This window comes from Oncorhynchus keta, chromosome 29, assembly GCF_023373465.1.
Source record: "Oncorhynchus keta strain PuntledgeMale-10-30-2019 chromosome 29, Oket_V2, whole genome shotgun sequence".
NCBI lineage: Eukaryota > Metazoa > Chordata > Actinopteri > Salmoniformes > Salmonidae > Oncorhynchus > Oncorhynchus keta.
This window is the reverse complement of record NC_068449.1, coordinates 1,757,232-1,778,393: the sequence shown is the minus strand read 5'-3', so window position 1 is coordinate 1,778,393 and position 21,162 is coordinate 1,757,232. Positions and strand designations below refer to the sequence as shown.

Below are 21,162 nucleotides of genomic sequence, written 5' to 3'. Positions count from 1 at the left end.
AACCATCGATATAGCTGAGGTAGGAACCATCGATATAGCTGAGGTAGGAACCATCGATATAGCTGAGGTAGGAACCATCGATATAGCTGAGGTAGGAACACAATGAGAGAAGACCCTGGCTGTAGGAACCATCGATATGGCTGAGGTAGGAACCATCGATATGGCTGAGGTAGGAACCATCGATATGGCTGAGGTAGGAACCATCGATATGGCTGAGGTAGGAACACAGCTGTATTAGTAGTGTCTCTTTGGCATCCATGCTGTTTGTTGTGTGTACTGGGGTGCATTTATGAATGAATTCTCCTCAGAAGTCTTTCTCCGTCCTCTCCTCATCCCCAGACATCCTCTGGGGACTGCGTCTGCGTCTGTCCTTCCCTCTGTAACTACCTTCTAACTCTCAGCTTAACGCCATCTGCCTGAACAAAGACACACAGCTGTGTGAAGCACTAAAATGGCCGCCTCCGGCTCTGTGTGGCTCTAACTTCAAATCACTCTAGACCATCTCTGTCGAGAGAGACAGAGAGAGACAGAGAGAGACAGAGAGAGACAGAGAGAGACAGAGAGAGACAGAGAGAGACAGACAGAGAGAGAGACAGACAGAGAGACAGAGAGACAGAGAGACAGAGAGACAGAGACAGACAGAGAGACAGACAGAGAGACAGAGAGAGAGAGACCAGAGAGAGAGAGAGAGAGAGAGAGACAGAGAGAGAGAGAGACAGAGAGAGAGAGAGAGAGAGAGAGAGAGAGAGAGAGAGAGAGAGAGAGAGAGAGAGAGAGAGAGAGAGAGAGAGAGAGAGAGAGAGAGAGAGAGAGAGAGAGAGAGAGAGAGAGAGAGAGAGAGAGAGAGAGAGAGAGAGAGAGAGAGAGAGAGAGAGAGAGAGAGAGAGAGAGAGAGAGAGAGAGAGAGAGAGAGAGAGAGAGAGAGAGAGAGAGAGAGAGAGAGAGATTATCTCCATCTGTATGTCTTCTATTTGGAGATGTCTAGGAGATGGAGAGAGAGACAGAGACAGAGACATACTCTCTCCATCTGTATGTCTTCTATTTGGAGATGGAGAGAGAGATTATATGTGCTATTATTATTACGATTGAAATAAACTCTATTCATTATTATCCTCATTGTATTGGAGTTACTGAAATGATCTACCACTATACTGCTTTGGCAATAGCAACTAATTGTATTTCATGCCAATAAAGCAATTTGAGAGAGACACACACACACACACAGAGAGAGAGAGACACACAAAAACACGCACAGAAAGACACATGGAGAGAGACACACAAAAACACGCACAGAAAGACACATGGAGAGAGACACACAAAAACACGCACAGAAAGACACATGGAGAGAGACACACAAAAACACGCACAGAAAGACACATAGAGAGAGAGAGAGAGAGAGACGCACACAAAGAGAGAGAGACACAGGCTGTGCTCACTCTGCTCCAGGGGAGAGGTAGAGACAGAGCTGCATTTCCTATTACACTGTGACATATACTTTGACCTAAGACAATATTTCTTTCCCAAAATTATAATTCAATACAAAGAATTTGAAACTATAAAAGATGAAGAAAAAATCTAATATTTATTGGGTGAAAAGCCAATATGTGCAGTTTTGGCAGCCAAATATGTGTCCTGCCACAGACAGTGAAAAGTGCAAAGTCATGTCGATAATATTTCACATCTTGTTTTATTTTGTCTTTCATACCAGGTCATGTGTCTTCTCAGTCTGGTTGACACTGGTTTACTACCAGGTCATGTGTCTTCTCAGTCATGTTGACACTGATCTACTACCAGGTCATGTGTCTTCTCAGTCATGTTGACACTGATCTACTACCAGGTCATGTGTCTTCTCAGTCAGGTTGACACTGGTCTACTACCAGGTCATGTGTCTTCTCAGTCAGGTTGAGACTGGTCCACTACCAGGTCATGTGTCTTCTCAGTCAGGTTGAGACTGGTCCACTACCAGGTCATGTGTCTTCTCAGTCATGTTGACACTGGTCTACTACCAGGTCATGTGTCTTCTCAGTCATGTTGACACTGGTCTACTACCAGGTCATGTGTCTTCTCAGTCATGTTGACACTGGTCCACTACCAGGTCATGTGTCTTCTCAGTCATGTTGACACTGGTCTACTACCAGGTCATGTGTCTTCTCAGTCATGTTGACACTGGTCCACTACCAGGTCATGTGTCTTCTCAGTCTGTTGACACTGGTCTACTACCAGGTCATGTGTCTTCTCAGTCATGTTGACACTGGTCCACTACCAGGTCATGTGTCTTCTCAGTCATGTTGACACTGGTCTACTACCAGGTCATGTGTCTTCTCAGTCATGTTGACACTGGTCCACTACCAGGTCATGTGTCTTCTCAGTCATGTTGACACTGGTCTACTACCAGGTCATGTGTCTTCTCAGTCATGTTGACACTGGTCCACTACCAGGTCATGTGTCTTTCAGTCTGGTTGACACTGGTCTACTACCAGGTCATGTGTCTTCTCAGTCATGTTGACACTGGTCCACTACCAGGTCATGTGTCTTCAGTCTGGTTGACACTGGTCCACTACCAGGTCATGTGTCTTCTCAGTCATGTTGACACTGATCTACTACCAGGTCATGTGTCTTCTCAGTCTGGTTGACACTGGTCTACTACCAGGTCATGTGTCTTCTCAGTCATGTTGACACTGGTCCACTACCAGGTCATGTGTCTTCTCAGTCTGGTTGACACTGGTCCACTACCAGGTCATGTGTCTTCTCAGTCATGTTGACACTGATCTACTACCAGGTCATGTGTCTTCTCAGTCTGGTTGACACTGGTCTACTACCAGGTCATGTGTCTTCTCAGTCATGTTGACACTGGTACACTACCACGTCATGTGTCTTCTCAGTCATGTTGACACTGGTCCACTACCAGGTCATGTGTCTTCTCAGTCATGTTGACACTGGTCCACTACCAGGTCATGTGTCTTCTCAGTCATGTTGACACTGGTCCACTACCAGGTCATGTGTCTTCTCAGTCATGTTGACACTGGTCCACTACCATTGCTTTAATGTATTGTTGTTCTCATTAATATTGTTGTTGTTGTTAATGGTAATCCCATGTCCACTACTACTATTATTGTTGTTGTTGTTAATGGTAATCCCATGTCCACTATTACTATTATTGTTGTTGTTGTTAAGTAGGCCCATGGTCTCATGATCCTTATCTAGAACGCTGCAGCACGTCTGGTGTTCGATCTTCCCAAGTTCTCTCATCCCCCCTACTCCTCCGCACACTCCACTGGCTTCCACTCTAAGCTTGCCTACGGACCCAACCCTACTGCTCGTTTCTGCCGACAGACAGACACAGAGAGAGACCTAGAGAGAGGGAGAGACCTATAGAGACACAGAGAGAGACCTAGAGACACAGAGAGAGACCTAGAGACACAGAGAGAGACCTAGAGACACAGAGAGAGACCTAGAGACACAGAGAGAGACCTAGAGACACAGAGAGAGACCTAGAGACACAGAGAGAGACCGAGAGACACAGATACACAGACACAGAGAGAGACCTAGAGAGAGAGAGATAGAGAGACATATAGAGACACAGATACAGAGAGAGAGAGAGAGACCGGCAGACAGATTTAGAAACACATGCCAGAAAAATCCCCTTATGGTCTTGTTGCCCCTCACCACCAGGTGATGCAGCACCCTACGGAGGGGGGCCAGGTTCTGTCTCTGTGCAGTAACCAGAAGGAGATGCTGGGTAAAGTAGCTGAGATCTGGATCTTCTCACTGTCCAGTCAGCCGATAGACCACGAAGAGGCCGCTCTGCAGGAGGGAACCAAGATCAAATGCTCAGGTACGCTGTTACACAACATCGCGGTTCTATTGAGGTATTCAGGTTACTGAGGTATTCAGGTACGCTGTTACACAACATGGTGGTTCTACTGAGGTATTCAGGTACGCTGTTACACAACATTGCGGTTCTACTGAGGTATTCAGGTTCGCTGTTACACAACATGGCGGTTCTATTGAGGTATTCAGGTTACTGAGGTATTCAGGTACGCTGTTACACAACATGGTGGTTCTACTGAGGTATTCAGGTTACTGAGGTATTCAGGTACGCTGTTACACAACATTGTGATTCTACTGAGGTATTCAGGTACGCTGTTACACAACATGGCGGTTCTACTGAGATATTCAGGTACGCTGTTACACAACATTGTGATTCTACTGAGGTATTCAGGTACGCTGTTACACAACATTGTGATTCTACTGAGGTATTCAGGTACGCTGTTACACAACATGGTGGTTCTACTGAGGTATTCAGGTACGCTGTTACACAACATGGTGGTTCTACTGAGGTATTCAGGTACGCTGTTACACAACATGGTGGTTCTACTGAGGTATTCAGGTTACTGAGGTATTCAGGTACGCTGTTACACAACATGGTGGTTCTACTGAGGTATTCAGGTTACTGAGGTATTCAGGTACGCTGTTACACAACATGGTGGTTCTACTGAGGTATTCAGGTATGCTGTTACACAACATGGTGGTTCTACTGAGGTATTCAGGTTACTGAGGTATTCAGGTACGCTGTTACACAACATGGTGGTTCTACTGAGGTATTCAGGTTACTGAGGTATTCAGGTATGCTGTTACACAACATGGTGGTTCTACTGAGGTATTCAGGTTACTGAGGTATTCAGGTACGCTGTTACACAACATGGTGGTTCTACTGAGGTATTCAGGTTACTGAGGTATTCAGGTACGCTGTTACACAACATGGTGGTTCTACTGATGTATTCAGGTACGCTGTTACACAACATGGTGGTTCTACTAAGGTATTCAGGTATGCTGTTACGCAACATGGTGGTTCTACTGAGGTATTCAGGTTACTGAGGTATTCAGGTACGCTGTTACACAACATGGCAGTTCTACTGAGGTATTCAGGTTACTGAGGTATTCAGGTACGCTGTTACACAACATGGTGATTCTACTGAGGTATTCAGGTTACTGAGGTATTCAGGTATGCTGTTACACAACATGGTGATTCTACTGAGGTATTCAGGTTACTGAGGTATTCAGGTATGCTGTTACACAACATGGTGATTCTACTGAGGTATTCAGGTTACTGAGGTATTCAGGTATGCTGTTACACAACATGGCGGTTCTACTGAGGTATTCAGGTACGCTGTTACACAACATGGTGGTTCTACTGAGGTATTCAGGTACGCTGTTACACAACATGGCGGTTCTACTGAGATATTCAGGTTACTGAGGTATTCAGGTATGCTGTTACACAACATGGTGGTTCTACTGAGGTATTCAGGTATGCTGTTACACAACATGGTGGTTCTACTGAGGTATTCAGGTACGCTGTTACACAACATGGTGATTCTACTGAGGTATTCAGGTATGCTGTTACACAACATGGCGGTTCTACTGAGGTATTCAGGTTACTGAGGTATTCAGGTACGCTGTTACACAACATTGTGATTCTACTGAGGTATTCAGGTATGCTGTTACACAACATGGTGGTTCTACTGAGGTATTCAGGTACGCTGTTACACAACATGGTGGTTCTACTGAGGTATTCAGGTACGCTGTTACACAACATGGTGATTCTACTGAGGTATTCAGGTATGCTGTTACACAACATGGTGGTTCTACTGAGGTATTCAGGTTACTGAGGTATTCAGGTACGCTGTTACACAACATTGTGATTCTACTGAGGTATTCAGGTACGCTGTTACACAACATGGTGGTTCTACTGAGGTATTCAGGTATGCTGTTACACAACATGGTGGTTCTACTGAGGTATTCAGGTATGCTGTTACACAACATGGTGGTTCTACTGAGATATTCAGGTTACTGAGGTATTCAGGTACGCTGTTACACAACATGGTGGTTCTACTGAGGTATTCAGGTACGCTGTTACACAACATGGTGGTTCTACTGAGGTATTCAGGTACGCTGTTACACAACATGGTGGTTCTACTGAGGTATTCAGGTATGCTGTTACACAACATGGTGAGGTTTCAGGTTACTGAGGTATTCAGGTACGCTGTTACACAACATGGTGGTTCTACTGAGGTATTCAGGTACGCTGTTACACAACATGGTGATTCTACTGAGGTATTCAGGTTACTGAGGTATTCAGGTACTGTTACACAACATGGTGATTCTACTGAGGTATTCAGGTATGCTGTTACACAACATGGTGATTCTACTGAGGTATTCAGGTACGCTGTTACACAACATTGTGATTCTACTGAGGTATTCAGGTACGCTGTTACACAACATTGTGATTCTACTGAGGTATTCAGGTTACTGAGGTATTCAGGTACGCTGTTACACAACATTGTGATTCTACTGAGGTATTCAGGTTACTGAGGTATTCAGGTACGCTGTTACACAACATTGTGATTCTACTGAGGTATTCAGGTACGCTGTTACACAACATGGTGATTCTACTGAGGTATTCAGGTATGCTGTTACACAACATGGTGATTCTACTGAGGTATTCAGGTTACTGAGGTATTCAGGTATGCTGTTACACAACATTGTGATTCTACTGAGGTATTCAGGTACGCTGTTACACAACATGGTGGTTCTACTGAGGTATTCAGGTACGCTGTTACACAACATGGTGGTTCTACTGAGGTATTCAGGTACGCTGTTACACAAGGCTCTGCACTGGTAGGCAGCTGTGACCCAATACGGTGCTTCTACTGAGGTGGGCTGCTCTGACCCAATACGGTGCTTCTACCCGGGCATGGTACTGAGGTAGGCAGCTCTGACCCAATACGGTGCTTCTACTGAGGTGGGCAGCTCTGACCCAATACGGTGCTTCTACTGAGGTGGGCAGCTCTGACCCAATACGGTGCTTCTACTGAGGTGGGCAGCTCTGACCCAATACGGTGCTTCTACTGAGGTGGGCTGCTCTGACCCAATACGGTGCTTCTACTGAGGTGGGCAGCTGTGACCCAATACGGTGCTTCTACTGAGGTGGGCAGCTCTGACCCAATACGGTGCTTCTACTGAGGTGGGCAGCTCTGACCCAATACGGTGCTTCTACTGAGGTGGGCAGCTCTGACCCAATACGGTGCTTCTACCCGGGCATGGTACTGAGGTAGGCAGCTCTGACCCAATACGGTGCTTCTACCCGGGCATGGTACTGAGGTAGGCAGCTGTGACCCAATACGGTGCTTCTACCCTGGCATGGTACTGAGGTGGGCAGCTGTGACCCAATAAGGTGCTTCTACCCGGGCATGGTACTGAGGTAGGCAGCTCTGACCCAATACGGTGCTTCTACTGAGGTAGGCAGCTGTGACCCAATACGGTGCTTCTACCCGGGCATGGTACTGAGGTAGGCAGCTCTGACCCAATACGGTGCTTCTACTGAGGTAGGCAGCTCTGACCCAATACGGTGCTTCTACCCTGGCATGGTACTGAGGTAGGCAGCTCTGACCCAATACGGTGCTTCTACCCGGGCATGGTACTGAGGTAGGCAGCTGTGACCCAATACGGTGCTTCTACCCGGGCATGGTACTGAGGTAGGCAGCTCTGACCCAATACGGTGCTTCTACCCTGGCATGGTACTGAGGTAGGCAGCTCTGACCCAATACGGTGCTTCTACCCGGGCATGGTACTGAGGTAGGCAGCTCTGACCCAATACGGTGCTTCTACTGAGGTAGGCAGCTCTGACCCAATACGGTGCTTCTACCCTGGCATGGTACTGAGGTAGGCAGCTCTGACCCAATACGGTGCTTCTACCCGGGCATGGTACTGAGGTAGGCAGCTCTGACCCAATACGGTGCTTCTACCCGGGCATGGTACTGAGGTAGGCAGCTCTGACCCAATACGGTGCTTCTACTGAGGTAGGCAGCTCTGACCCAATACGGTGCTTCTACCCTGGCATGGTACTGAGGTAGGCAGCTCTGACCCAATACGGTGCTTCTACCCGGGCATGGTACTGAGGTAGGCAGCTCTGACCCAATACGGTGCTTCTACCCGGGCATGGTACTGAGGTAGGCAGCTCTGACCCAATACGGTGCTTCTACTGAGGTAGGCTGTGACACAGTACAGCTCTCTGCTCTAGTTTGGGTTAACAGTCATGTAACACAGCATGGTCCCATTCCATCAGAATCAGCCTTTCTGGCAGCTCTGGTAAAACAGTAGATGAAATGGACAGATGCGTATCGACACAAGTCTCAGACTATGTTTCCATCGGAATCCATTATTCTGCCAGCCGGGCAGAGCACTGGGCAGAGCACTGGGCAGAGCACTGAGCAGAGCACTGGGCAGAGCACTGAGCAGAGCACTGGGCAGAGCACTGGGCAGAGCACTGAGCAGAGCACTGGGCAGAGCACTGGGCAGAGCACTGAGCAGAGCACTGAGCAGAGCACTGAGCAGAGCACTGGGCAGAGCACTGAGCAGAGCACTGGGCAGAGCACTGGGCAGAGCACTGAGCAGAGCACTGGGCAGAGGCTCGTAGTTAATCTTGTAAGGTACATTTTCTCTGCATAAAGCAGGCGCCAATTACATGAAATTGTATCAAAGAGCTCTTTACCAAAGTGCCACGTAGTATTATGGACTGCATTACTGCCTTGTGAAATCTGAAGACCACAATAAAAAATAAAAAAAATGGATGAATGATTTAACAACCCTGGCAGCCTGTGACGTGATATTCTCCAGCTTGCTTCAGCAGGATTAGGTTAATGTGTGTGTGTGTGTGTGTGTGTGTGTGTGTGTGTGTGTGTGTGTGTGTGTGTGTGTGTGTGTGTGTGTGTGTGTGTGTGTGTGTGTGTGTGTGTGTGTGTGTGTGTGTGTGTGTTTTCTAGATACCTATTCAGAGGAGGAGTATGAGAGTTTCTCTTCAGAGCAGGAGGCCAGCGACGATGCTGTTCAGGGTCAGGTCAGTACAAATACAGTCCAATTCATGATCCTCGCTGGGGCCGAACAGACAGGAGAAACACATCAAGGGGGGTGTATTCATCAGTTTTGCAACGTAACAAAACGTTTAGCGATGGAAAAACCCTTTTTGCAACAAAACAAGTTTCTATTAGACAAATTCAGGTCTTCCACATTTCATTATTTTGGTTTCTGTTTGGCTTTGTGGGCTTCTGTTTGGCTTTGTGGGCTTCTGTTTGGCTTTGTGGGCTTCTGTTTGGCTTTGTGGGCTTCTGTTTGGCTTTGTGGGCTTCTGTTTGGCTTTGTGGGCTTCTGTTTGGCTTCTGTTTGGTTTGTGGGCTTCTGTTTGGCTTTGTGTGGGCTTCTGTTTGGTTCTGTGGGCTTCTGTTTGGCTTTGTGGGCTTCTGTTTGGTTCTGTGGGCTTCTGTTTGGCTTTGTGGGCTTCTGTTTGGCTTTGTGGGCTTCTGTTTGGCTTTGTTTGGGCTTCTGTTTGGCTTTGTGGGCTTCTGTTTGGCTTTGTTGGCTTCTGTTTGGCTTTGTGGGCTTCTGTTTGGCTTTGTGGGCTTCTGTTTGGCTTCTGTGGGCTTCTGTTTGGCTTTGTGGGCTTCTGTTTGGCTTTGTGGGCTTCTGTTTGGCTTTGTGGGCTTCTGTTTGGCTTTGTGGGCTTCTGTTTGGCTTTGTGGGCTTCTGTTTGGCTTTGTGGGCTTCTGTTTGGCTTTGTGGGCTTCTGTTTGACTTTGTGGGCTTCTGTTTGGTTCTGTTGGCTTCTGTTTGGCTCTGTTGGCTTCTGTTTGGTTTGTTGGCTTCTGTTTGGTTCTGTTGGCTTCTGTTTGGTTCTGTTGGCTTCTGTTTGGTTCTGTTGGCTTCTGTTTGGTTCTGTTGGCTTCTGTTTGGCTTTGTTGGCTTCTGTTTGGCTTTGTTGGCTTCTGTTTGGCTTTGTTGGCTTCTGTTTGGTTCTGTTGGCTTCTGTTTGGTTCTGTTGGCTTCTGTTTGGCTTTGTTGGCTTCTGTTTGGTTCTGTTGGCTTCTGTTTGGTTCTGTTGGCTTCTGTTTGGTTCTGTTGGCTTCTGTTTGGCTTTGTTGGCTTCTGTTTGGCTTTGTTGGCTTCTGTTTGGTTCTGTTGGCTTCTGTTTGGTTCTGTTGGCTTCTGTTTGGTTCTGTTGGCTTCTGTTTGGCTTTGTGGGCTTCTGTTTGGCTTTTGTGGGTTTCTGTTTGGTTCTGTTGGCTTCTGTTTGGTTCTGTTGGCTTCTATTTGGTTCTGTTTGTTGGCTTCTGTTTGGTTCTGTTTGTTGGCTTCTGTTTGGTTCTGTTTGTGGGCTTTTGTTTGGTTCTGTTTGTGGGCTTTTGTTAACTTCCTAGTGAATACACCCCTGAAATGACACAAATATTAATTTTCACAAACTGCTGCCTCAGTTTGTATGATGGCAATTTGCATATACTCCAGAATGGTATGAAGAGTGATCAGATGATGCAAATGAACTGAATCCCCCAAAAATATTTCCACTGTATTTCAGCCCTGCCACAAAAAGAACCAGCTGACATCATGTCAGTGATTCTCTCCTTAACACAGGTGTGAGTGTTGATGAGGACAAGGCTGGAGAGCACTCAGTCATGCTGATTGAGTTCGAATAACAGACTGGAAGCTTCAAAAGGAGGGTGGTGCTTGGAATCATTGTTCTTCCTCTGTCAACCATGGTTACCTGCAAGGAAACACATGCCGTCATCATTGCTTTGCACAAAAAGGGCTTCACAGGCAAGGATATTGCTGCAGCTAAATCAACCATTTATCGGATCATCAAGAACTTTAAGGAGAGCGGTTCAAATTGTTGTGAAGAAGGCTGCAGGGCGCCCAAGAAAGTCCAGCAAGCGCCAGGACCGTCTCCTAAAGTTGATTCAGCTGCAGGATCGGGGCACCACCAGCACAGAGCTTGTTCAGGAATGGCAGCAGGCAGGTGTGAGTGCATCTGCACGCACAGTGAGGCAAAGACTTTTGGAGGATAGCCTGGTGTCAAGAAGGGCAGCAAAGAAGCCACTTCTCTCCAGGAAAAACATCAGGGACAGACTGATATTCTGCAAAAGCTACAGGGATTGGACTGCTGAGGACTGGGGTAAAGTCATTTTCTCTGAATCCCCTTTCCGATTGTTTGGGGCATCCGGAAAAAAGCTTATTCGGAGAAGACAAGGTGAGCACTACCATCAGTCCTGTGTCATGCCAACAGTAAAGCATCCTGAGACCATTCAGGTGTGGGGTTGCTTCTCAGCGAAGGGAGTGGGCTCACTCACAATTTTGTCTAAGAACACAGCCATGAATAAAGAATGGTACCAACACATCCTCCGAGAGCAACTTCTCCCAACCATCCAGGAACAGTTTGGTGATGAACAATGCCTATTCCAGCATGATGGAGCACATTGCCATAAGGCAAAAGTGATTACTAAGTGGCACGGGGAACAAAACATCGATATTTTGGGTCCATGGCCAGGAAACTCCCCAGACCTTAATCCCATTGAGAACTTGTGGTCAATCCTCAAGAGGCGGGTGGACAAACAAAAACTCACAAATTCTGACAAACTCCAAGCATTAATTATGTAAGAATGGGCTGCCATCAGTCAGGATGTGGCCCAGAAGTTAATTGACAGCATGCCAGGACGGATTGCAGAGGTCTTGAAAAAGAAGGGTCAACACTGCAAATATTGACTCTTTGCATCAACTTCATGTAATTGTCAATAAAAGTCTTTGACACTTATGAAATGCTTGTAATTATACTTCAGTATTCCATAGTAACATCTGACAAAAATATCTAAAGACACTGAAGCAGCAAACTTTGTGGAAATTAATATTTGTGTCATTCTCAAAACTTTTTGGCCACGACTGTATGTGTTTGACAACCTGCCCTGTGTTTTAACCCAGTATACTGTTTACATGTTTATCCCCAGGACCTTGAGGATGATGAGTATGATGTGAGGAAACCAAAGAAGCACAGGAGGTCTATCGTGAGGACTGCCTCAATTACCAGGGTAAGAGATGGTAGCGAAGTCATCCTTTTTTTGTGTTGCATTCTCATCAAGCTAAGGTTTATGAATAAGCCTTATCTTCATTTTTATTGGAAATAAGATTAGATACAATGTTTTAGTTTGAGATTTGTTTCCTGCTAAAAAACAAGAAGCGTTCGGTGGTAATTCACAATTCTAAACTGGATTAAATCATTTTATTTCCCTCATCTACACACAATACCCCAGAATGACATCACATCACAATACCCCAGAATGACATCACATCACAATACCCCAGAATGACATCACAATACCCCAGAATGACATCACAATACCCCAGAATGACACCAGAATGACATCACAATACCCCAGAATGACATCACAATACCCCAGAATGACACCAGAATGACATCACAATACCCCAGAATGACATCACAATACCCCAGAATGACATCACAATACCCCAGAATGACATCACAATACCCCAGAATGACATCACAATACCCCAGAATGACATCACAATACCCCAGCGAGTTTCTTTGTTTGGTTGTTGTTTTTTTCTGCCTAAGATGCTCCCTGCTGGTCAAACGGCAGCGTTGCCATGGTTTTTATTTCACCTTTATTTAACATGGTCCCACTTCCTTCAGGGGTTTTATACGGACATATTTCTGTATTTTATACAGACATATACAGACATATTTCTGCCCATTGCCTGGTTGTGAATCATTGTACCATCTAATCCGCTGCGAAAATGTATTTGCAATATTCCCAAAAATGTCATATTTTCAGCTGTTTGAAAGCTGTTAAATTATTTTATTTTTAATAAAACAACTTAAGGACAGGACACATAGAAATAGAGCACATGCCTTTTCAGACATCCTTTCAATGAGAATGACAGATCTATAACTGACATTTCTATGTTAATTTAGTTCGGTTCACCCCCCCCCCAAAAAGCGACATATTTGTTGTTGGAAATCCTTTAGAGGCAACTGATTACTCTCCCGGCTGTTGTTAGCCTGGGTACCAGTCTGTGTGTGTGTGTGTGCTATTATTCCACGTGTAAACAGACCCAGGCTGGGTCTTTGTGATGGGTCTGTCTGTTTTGATGAGTGGTTGTTTCTGTGTCCTCTTTTAGCAGCAGAACTTTAAACAGAGACTGGTGGCCCTGATCAAGAGGTTCCGAGTCTCAGACGAGGTAACAAACTGTCCAGCTGTTGTACTAACCAGGGTTGGGGTCAATGAGGTAACAACCTGTCCAGCTGTTGTACTAACCAGGGTTGGGGTCAATGAGGTAACAACCTGTCCAGCTGTTGTACTAACCAGGGTTGGGGTCAATGAGTTAACAACCTGTCTAGCTGTTGTACTAACCAGGGTTGGGGTCAATGAGGTAACAACATGTCCAGCTGTTGTACTAACCAGGGTTGGGGTCAATGAGGTAACAACCTGTCTAGCTGTTGTACTAACCAGGGTTGGGGTCAATGAGGTAACAACCTGTCTAGCTGTTGTACTAACCTGGGTTGGGGTCAATGAGGTAACAACCTGTCCAGCTGTTATACTAACCAGGGTTGGGGTCAATGAGGTAACAACCTGTCTAGCTGTTGTACTAACCAGGGTTGGGGTCAATGAGGTAACAACCTGTCCAGCTGTTATACTAACCAGGGTTGGGGTCAATGAGGTAACAACCTGTCTAGCTGTTGTACTAACCAGGGTTGGGGTCAATGAGGTAACAACCTGTCCAGCTGTTGTACTAACCTGGGTTGGGGTCAATGAGGTAACAACCTGTCTAGCTGTTGTACTAACCAGGGTTGGGGTCAATGAGGTAACAACCTGTCCAGCTGTTGTACTAACCTGGGTTGGGGTCAATGAGGTAACAACCTGTCCAGCTGTTGTACTAACCAGGGTTGGGGTCAATGAGTTAACAACCTGTCTAGCTGTTGTACTAACCAGGGTTGGGGTCAATGAGGTAACAACCTGTCCAGCTGTTGTACTAACCTGGGTTGGGGTCAATGAGGTAACAACCTGTCCAGCTGTTGTACTAACCTGGGTTGGGGTCAATGAGGTAACAACCTGTCTAGCTGTTGTACTAACCTGGGTTGGGGTCAATGAGGTAAAACCTGTCCAGCTGTTGTACTAACCTGGGTTGGGGTCAATGAGGTAACAACCTGTCCAGCTGTTGTACTAACCTGGGTTGGGGTCAATGAGGTAACAACCTGTCTAGCTGTTGTACTAACCAGGGTTGGGGTCAATGAGGTAACAACCTGTCCAGCTGTTGTACTAACCTGGGTTGGGGTCAATGAGGTAACAACCTGTCTAGCTGTTGTACTAACCAGGGTTGGGGTCAATGAGGTAACAACCTGTCCAACTGTTGTACTAACCAGGGTTTTAAACGTCAATGAGGTAACAACCTGTCCAGCTGTTGTACTAACCAGGTTTTAAACTAGGGTCAATTCCATTTATTTTCCAGTCAATTCAGAAATTAAACCCAATTCTAAAGGTTCCTCGTTGAAAAGCATTGAAGAGAATTGGAATTTCAGTATACTTCCTTAATTGACTGGAATTTAAATGGAATTGACCCCATCCCTGATACTGTTTTAAACGAGGTAACCCAACCCTGATACTGTTTTAAATTAGGTAACCCAACCCTGATACTGTTTTAAACGAGGTAACCCAACCCTGATACTGTTTTAAATTAGGTAACCCAACCCTGATACTGTTTTAAACGAGGTAACCCAACTCTGATACTGTTTTAAACGAGGTAACCCTGATACTGTTTTAAACGAGGTAACCCAACCCTGATACTGTTTTAAACGAGGTAACCCAACCCTGATACTGTTTTAAACGAGGTAACCCAACCCTGATACTGTTTTAAACAAGGTAACCCAGCCCTGATACTGTTTTAAACGAGGTAACCCAACCCTGATACTGTTTTAAACGAGGTAACCCTGATACTGTTTTAAACGAGGTAACCCTGATACTGTTTTAAACGAGGTAACCCAACCCTGATACTGTTTTAAACGAGGTAACCCAACCCTGATACTGTTTTAAACGAGGTAACCCTGATACTGTTTTAAACGAGGTAACCCTGATACTGTTTTAAACGAGGTAACCCTGATACTGTTTTAAACGAGGTAACCCAACCCTGATACTGTTTTAAACGAGGTAACCCAACCCTGATACTGTTTTAAATGAGGTAACCCAGCCCTGATACTGTTTTAAATGAGGTAACCCAGCCCTGATACTGTTTTAAACGAGGTAACCCTGATACTGTTTTAAACGAGGTAACCCAACCCTGATACTGTTTTAAACGAGGTAACCCTGATACTCTGTTTTAAAGGAGGTAACCCAACCCTGATACTGTTTTAAACGAGGTAACCTGATACTCTGTTTTAAAGGAGGTAACCCTGATACTGTTTTAAATGAGGTAACCCAGCCCTGATACTGTTTTAAATTAGGTAACCCTGATACTGTTTTAAACGAGGTAACCCAGCCCTGATACTGTTTTAAACGAGGTAACCCTGATACTGTTTTAAATGAGGTAACCCAGGACCCTGATACTGTTTTAAACGAGGTAACCCTGATACTGTTTTAAATGAGGTAACCCAGCCCTGATACTGTTTTAAATGAGGTAACCCTGATACTGTTTTAAATGAGGTAACCCAACCCTGATACTGTTTTAAATGAGGTAACCCTGATACTGTTTTAAACAGGTAACCCAGCCCTGATACTGTTTTAAATGAGGTAACCCAACCCTGATACTGTTTTAAACCAGGTAACCCTGATACTGTTTTAAATGAGGTAACCCAACCCTGATACTGTTTTAAACTACCAGGTAACCCATACCCTGATACTGTTTCCTAAACAAGGACCAAATATAGCCCTGATAGACTGTCATTAAACGAGGTAACCATAATATACCCTGATGACTGTTTTAAATGAGGTAACCCAGCCCTGATACTGTTTTAAACCATAATATACCCTGGATTAAGAATTTCACCCTCCCCAGGACCATATATACTGGATGAGACTGCTCATCCTTTTCCATTAATTTTCTCAGTAGATTTATGCAAATATAAAAAACCTGTTTTCTTGTTTCTTTCCAGGACTTCTTGTCCCTGTGAGACTGTCATCTTTTTGCAGGACCATTTACCCTGGTGAGACTGTCATCCTGGACCATGTATGCGTGGTGAGACTGTCATCCTACCAGGACCATAATATACCCTGGTCTGAGACTGTCATCCTATCTGAATGTTCCCTGTGTTGAGACTGTCATCCTACCAGGACCATAATAACCCTGGAGAGACTGTCATCCTAGGAAGATCTGGACCCTCGAGACTGTCTGGACCATAGAGAACCCTAGTGAGACTGTCACCTAGACCCTGATGACGATAATCCTCAGCACCCCCAGAAACCTAAACTCAAGTGAGTCCCTGGAGGAGGGCTAATCAGTGTGAGACTTTTATGTGCCTTTCGTCTTGTGTATTAAAGTGATTTTAGCCCAGAGATATGGCGGTAGACTGTCATCCTACCAGAAATATATACCCTGGCAATGAGACTGTCACCCTCCCCAGGACCATAATATTGGAAGACTGTGCTTTATACCCTGGATGAGACTGTCATCCTACCAGGCCATAATATACCCTGAGAGACTGTCATCTCCCTCTCCAGTTCTCAGACAGAATATACCCTGGCAGACTGTCACCTCCCCAGGACCATAATATACCAGAGACTGTCATCCTACCAGAGAGCCACCAAGTCCCTGGTGAGAACCACCAGACATTCACTACCCTGGATGAGACTGTCATCCTACCAGGACCATAATATACCCTGGATGAGACTGTCATCCTACCAGGACCATAATATACCCTGGATGAGACTGTCATCCTACCAGGACCATAATATACCCTGGATGAGACTGTCATCCTCCCCAGGACCATAATATACCCTGGATGAGACTGTCATCCTACCAGGACCATAATATACCCTGGATGAGACTGTCATCCTCCCAGGACCATAATATACCCTGGATGAGACTGTCATCCTACCAGGACCATAATATACCCTGGATGAGACTGTCATCCTACCAGGAACATAATATACCCTGGATGAGACTGTCATCCTACCCCAGGACCATAATATACCCTGGATGAGACTGTCATCCTCCCCAGGACCATAATATACCCTGGCTGAGACTGTCACCCTACCAGGACCATAATATACCCTGGATGAGACTGTCACCCTACCCCAGGACCATAATATACCCTGGCTGAGACTGTCATCCTACCAGGACCATAATATACCCTGGATGAGACTGTCATCCTACCAGGACCATAATATACCCTGGATGAGACTGTCATCCCTCCCAGGACCATAATATACCCTGGCTGAGACTGTCATCCTACCAGGACCATAATATACCCTGGCTGAGACTGTCATCCTACCAGGACCATAATATACCCTGGATGAGACTGTCATCCTACCAGGACCATAATATACCCTGTCTGAGACTGTCATCCTACCAGGACCATAATATACCCTGGCTGAGACTGTCACCCTCCCCAGGACCATAATATACCCTGGCTGAGACTGTCACCCTCCCCAGGACCATAATATACCCTGGATGAGACTGTCATCCTACCAGGACCATAATATACCCTGGCTGAGACTGTCATCCTACCAGGACCATAATATACCCTGGCTGAGACTGTCATCCTCCCAGGACCATAATATACCCTGGCTGAGACTGTCACCCTCCCCAGGACCATAATATACCCTGGCTGAGACTGTCATCCTACCAGGACCATAATATACCCTGGCTGAGACTGTCACCCTCCCCAGGACCATAATATACCCTGGATGAGACTGTCATCCTACCAGAACCATAATATACCCTGGCTGAGACTGTCATCCTACCAGGACCATAATATACCCTGGATGAGACTGTCATCCTACCAGGACCATAATATACCCTGGCTGAGACTGTCATCCTCCCAGGACCATAATATACCCTGGATGAGACTGTCACCCTCCCAGGACTATAATATACCCTGGATGAGACTGTCATCCTCCCAGGACCATAATATACCCTGGCTGAGACTGTCATCCTACCAGGACCATAATATACCCTGGATGAGACTGTCATCCTACCAGGACCAAAATATACCCTGGCTGAGACTGTCACCCTCCCCAGGACCATAATATACCCTGGATGAGACTGTCACCCTCCCCAGGACTATAATATACCCTGGATGAGACTGTCATCCCACCAGGACCATAATATACTCTGGCTGAGACTGTCATCCTACCAGGACTATAATATACTCTGGCTGAGACTGTCATCCTCCCCAGGACCATAATATACCCTGGATGAGACTGTCATCCTACCAGGACCATAATATACCCTGGATGAGACTGTCATCCTACCAGGACCATAATATACCCTGTCTGAGACTGTCATCCTACCAGGACCATAATATACCCTGGATGAGACTGTCATCCTACCAGGACCATAATATACCCTGGATGAGACTGTCATCCTACCAGGACCATAATATACCCTGGATGAGACTGTCATCCTACCAGGACCATAATATACCCTGGCTGAGACTGTCATCCTACCAGGACCATAATATACCCTGTCTGAGACTGTCATCCTACCAGGACCATAATATACCCTGGATGAGACTGTCATCCTACCAGGACCATAATATACCCTGGATGAGACTGTCACCTCCCCAGGACCATAATATACCCTGGATGAGACTGTCATCCCACCAGGACCATAATATACCCTGGATGAGACTGTCATCCTACCAGGACCATAATATACCTGGATGAGACTGTCATCCTACCAGGACTATAATATACCCTGGCTGAGACTGTCATCCTACCAGGACCATAATATACCCTGGCTGAGACTGTCATCCTACCAGGACCATAATATACCCTGTCTGAGACTGTCATCCTACCAGGACCATAATATACCCTGGATGAGACTGTCACCCTCCCCAGGACCATAATATACCCTGTCTGAGACTGTCATCCTACCAGGACCATAATATACCCTGTCTGAGACTGTCATCCTACCAGGACCATAATATACCCTGGATGAGACTGTCATCCTACCAGGACCATAATATACCCTGGATGAGACTGTCATCCTACCAGGACCATAATATACCCTGTCTGAGACTGTCATCCTACCAGGACCATAATATACCCTGGATGAGACTGTCATCCCACCAGGACCATAATATACCCTGGATGAGACTGTCATCCTACCAGGACCATAATATACCCTGGATGAGACTGTCATCCTACCAGGACCATAATATACCCTGGATGAGACTGTCATCCTACCAGGACCATAATATACCCTGGCTGAGACTGTCATCCTCCCCAGGACCATAATATACCCTGGATGAGACTGTCATCCTACCAGGACCATAATATACCCTGGCTGAGACTGTCATCCTACCAGGACCATAATATACCCTGGATGAGACTCCACCCTACCAGGACAACCTAGCTGATTCTGTCATCCTAGCCATAATATACTGGCTGAGACTGTCATCCTACCAGGACTATAATATACTGGATGAGCTGTACTGTTAGTTATACCCTGGCTGAGACTGTCACCCCACCAGGACCATAATATACTGCTGGCTGAGACTGTCATCCTAGTTATACTGCTAGCTATACTGTCATAGTATACCCTGTCTGAGACTGTCATCCTACTAGGACCATAATATACCCTGTTGAGACTGTCATCCTACCAGGACCATAATATACTATGAGACTGTCATCCTCCCAGGACCATAATATACCCTGTCTGAGACTGTATCTGCTAGCTGGATGAGACTGTCATCCTAGGACCATTATACAGACTGTCAGCCATAATACCCTGGATGAGACAGTGAAGTCATCAAGTTTACATACACTTAGGTTGGAGAGACTCATTAAAACTAGATTTGGATGAGACTGTCACCTACCAGGACCAAAATATACCCTGGCTTTTCCTAAAATAATCTACCCTAGGTTTTGGACAGTTACATCTACTTTGTGCATGACACAAGTCATTTTCCATAATATACCCTGGATGAGACTGTCATCCTACCAGACAGATGATTTCAGGACTATATAATTCACAGTATCACAATTCCAGTGAGACTGTCATCCTACCAGGACCATAATATACCCTGGATGAGACTGACTGTGCCTTATAAGACTGTCATCCTACCAGGAAGTGGACCATCCTACCAGGACCATAATATACCCTGACCTCAATCCATATATAACCCTGGATGAGACTGCAGAACTGAATATACCCTGGATGAGACTGCATCCTACCAGGCCAAAATATACCCTGTCTGAGACCTGACCCTCCAGGACCATAATATACCCTGCTGAGACTGTCATCCTCCCCAGGACCATAATACCCTGGATGAGACTGTCATCCTACCAGGACCATTATACCCTGGCTGAGACTGTCATCCTACCAGGACCATAATATACCCTGGAAGAGACTGTCAAAACGTTTGATCCAAGTTATACCCTGGCTGAGACTGTTAGTTAGGCATACCTACCAACTATAATACTGAGTGTATGTAAACTTCTGACCCACTGGGAATGTGATGAAAGAAATAAAAGCTGAAATACTGTCATTCTCCTAATGTTATTCTGACCACATTCTTAAAATCATAGTGGTGGATCCTTTTGTGCAGACTGTCACCTAAGACAGGACTATTTTTTACCCTGATTAATATTCTGTCCATGTCAGCAATACACTGTGACTGTCATCCTAAACAGGTTAAAATGTATCCTTAGCCATAATATACCCTGGCTGTATCCTAGGCCATAAATACCCTGATTTCAAATGTATACCATAATGCTAACTTATGAGACTGTCATCCTATACTATTACCAGCTATACTGTACTGTCATCCTACCAGGACTAATTGAGTGTATGAACTGTCAGCTACCAGTTACTTATACTGTTGTAGACTATTCTGTTGACCATAATTATAGTGTTGTCATCCTAAGTGACCATTGTAATTATAGTGTTGTAGCTATAGTGTCATGTAGCTATAATGTTACCCTAGCTATGCTGTTCCTAGGACCATAGTATACCCTGGATGAGCTGTCATTCTGTTGTAAAATATACCCTGTTGTAGCTAATGTCATTGTAGCTAATATACCCTGTTGTAGCTATAGTGTTGTAGCTAATATACCCTGTTGTAGCTAATGTGTTGTAATATAGTGTGTAGCTGAGACTGTAGCTATA

At 45.5% G+C, this 21,162-nt stretch overlaps 1 protein-coding gene across 1 annotated transcript in view; it reads left to right on the top strand.

Annotated features, from left to right (window-relative positions):
* The window catches only part of pacs2 (phosphofurin acidic cluster sorting protein 2), a 122,665-nt gene that overhangs the window by 68,436 nt on the left and 33,067 nt on the right, over positions 1–21,162 (top strand). Inside the window, exons 5-8 of the mRNA XM_052485368.1 lie at positions 3,673–3,835; positions 8,823–8,896; positions 11,826–11,906; positions 13,018–13,077. Coding sequence (XP_052341328.1) covers positions 3,673–3,835; positions 8,823–8,896; positions 11,826–11,906; positions 13,018–13,077 — 378 coding nt within the window. The remainder of the gene's footprint in view (positions 1–3,672; positions 3,836–8,822; positions 8,897–11,825; positions 11,907–13,017; positions 13,078–21,162) is intronic.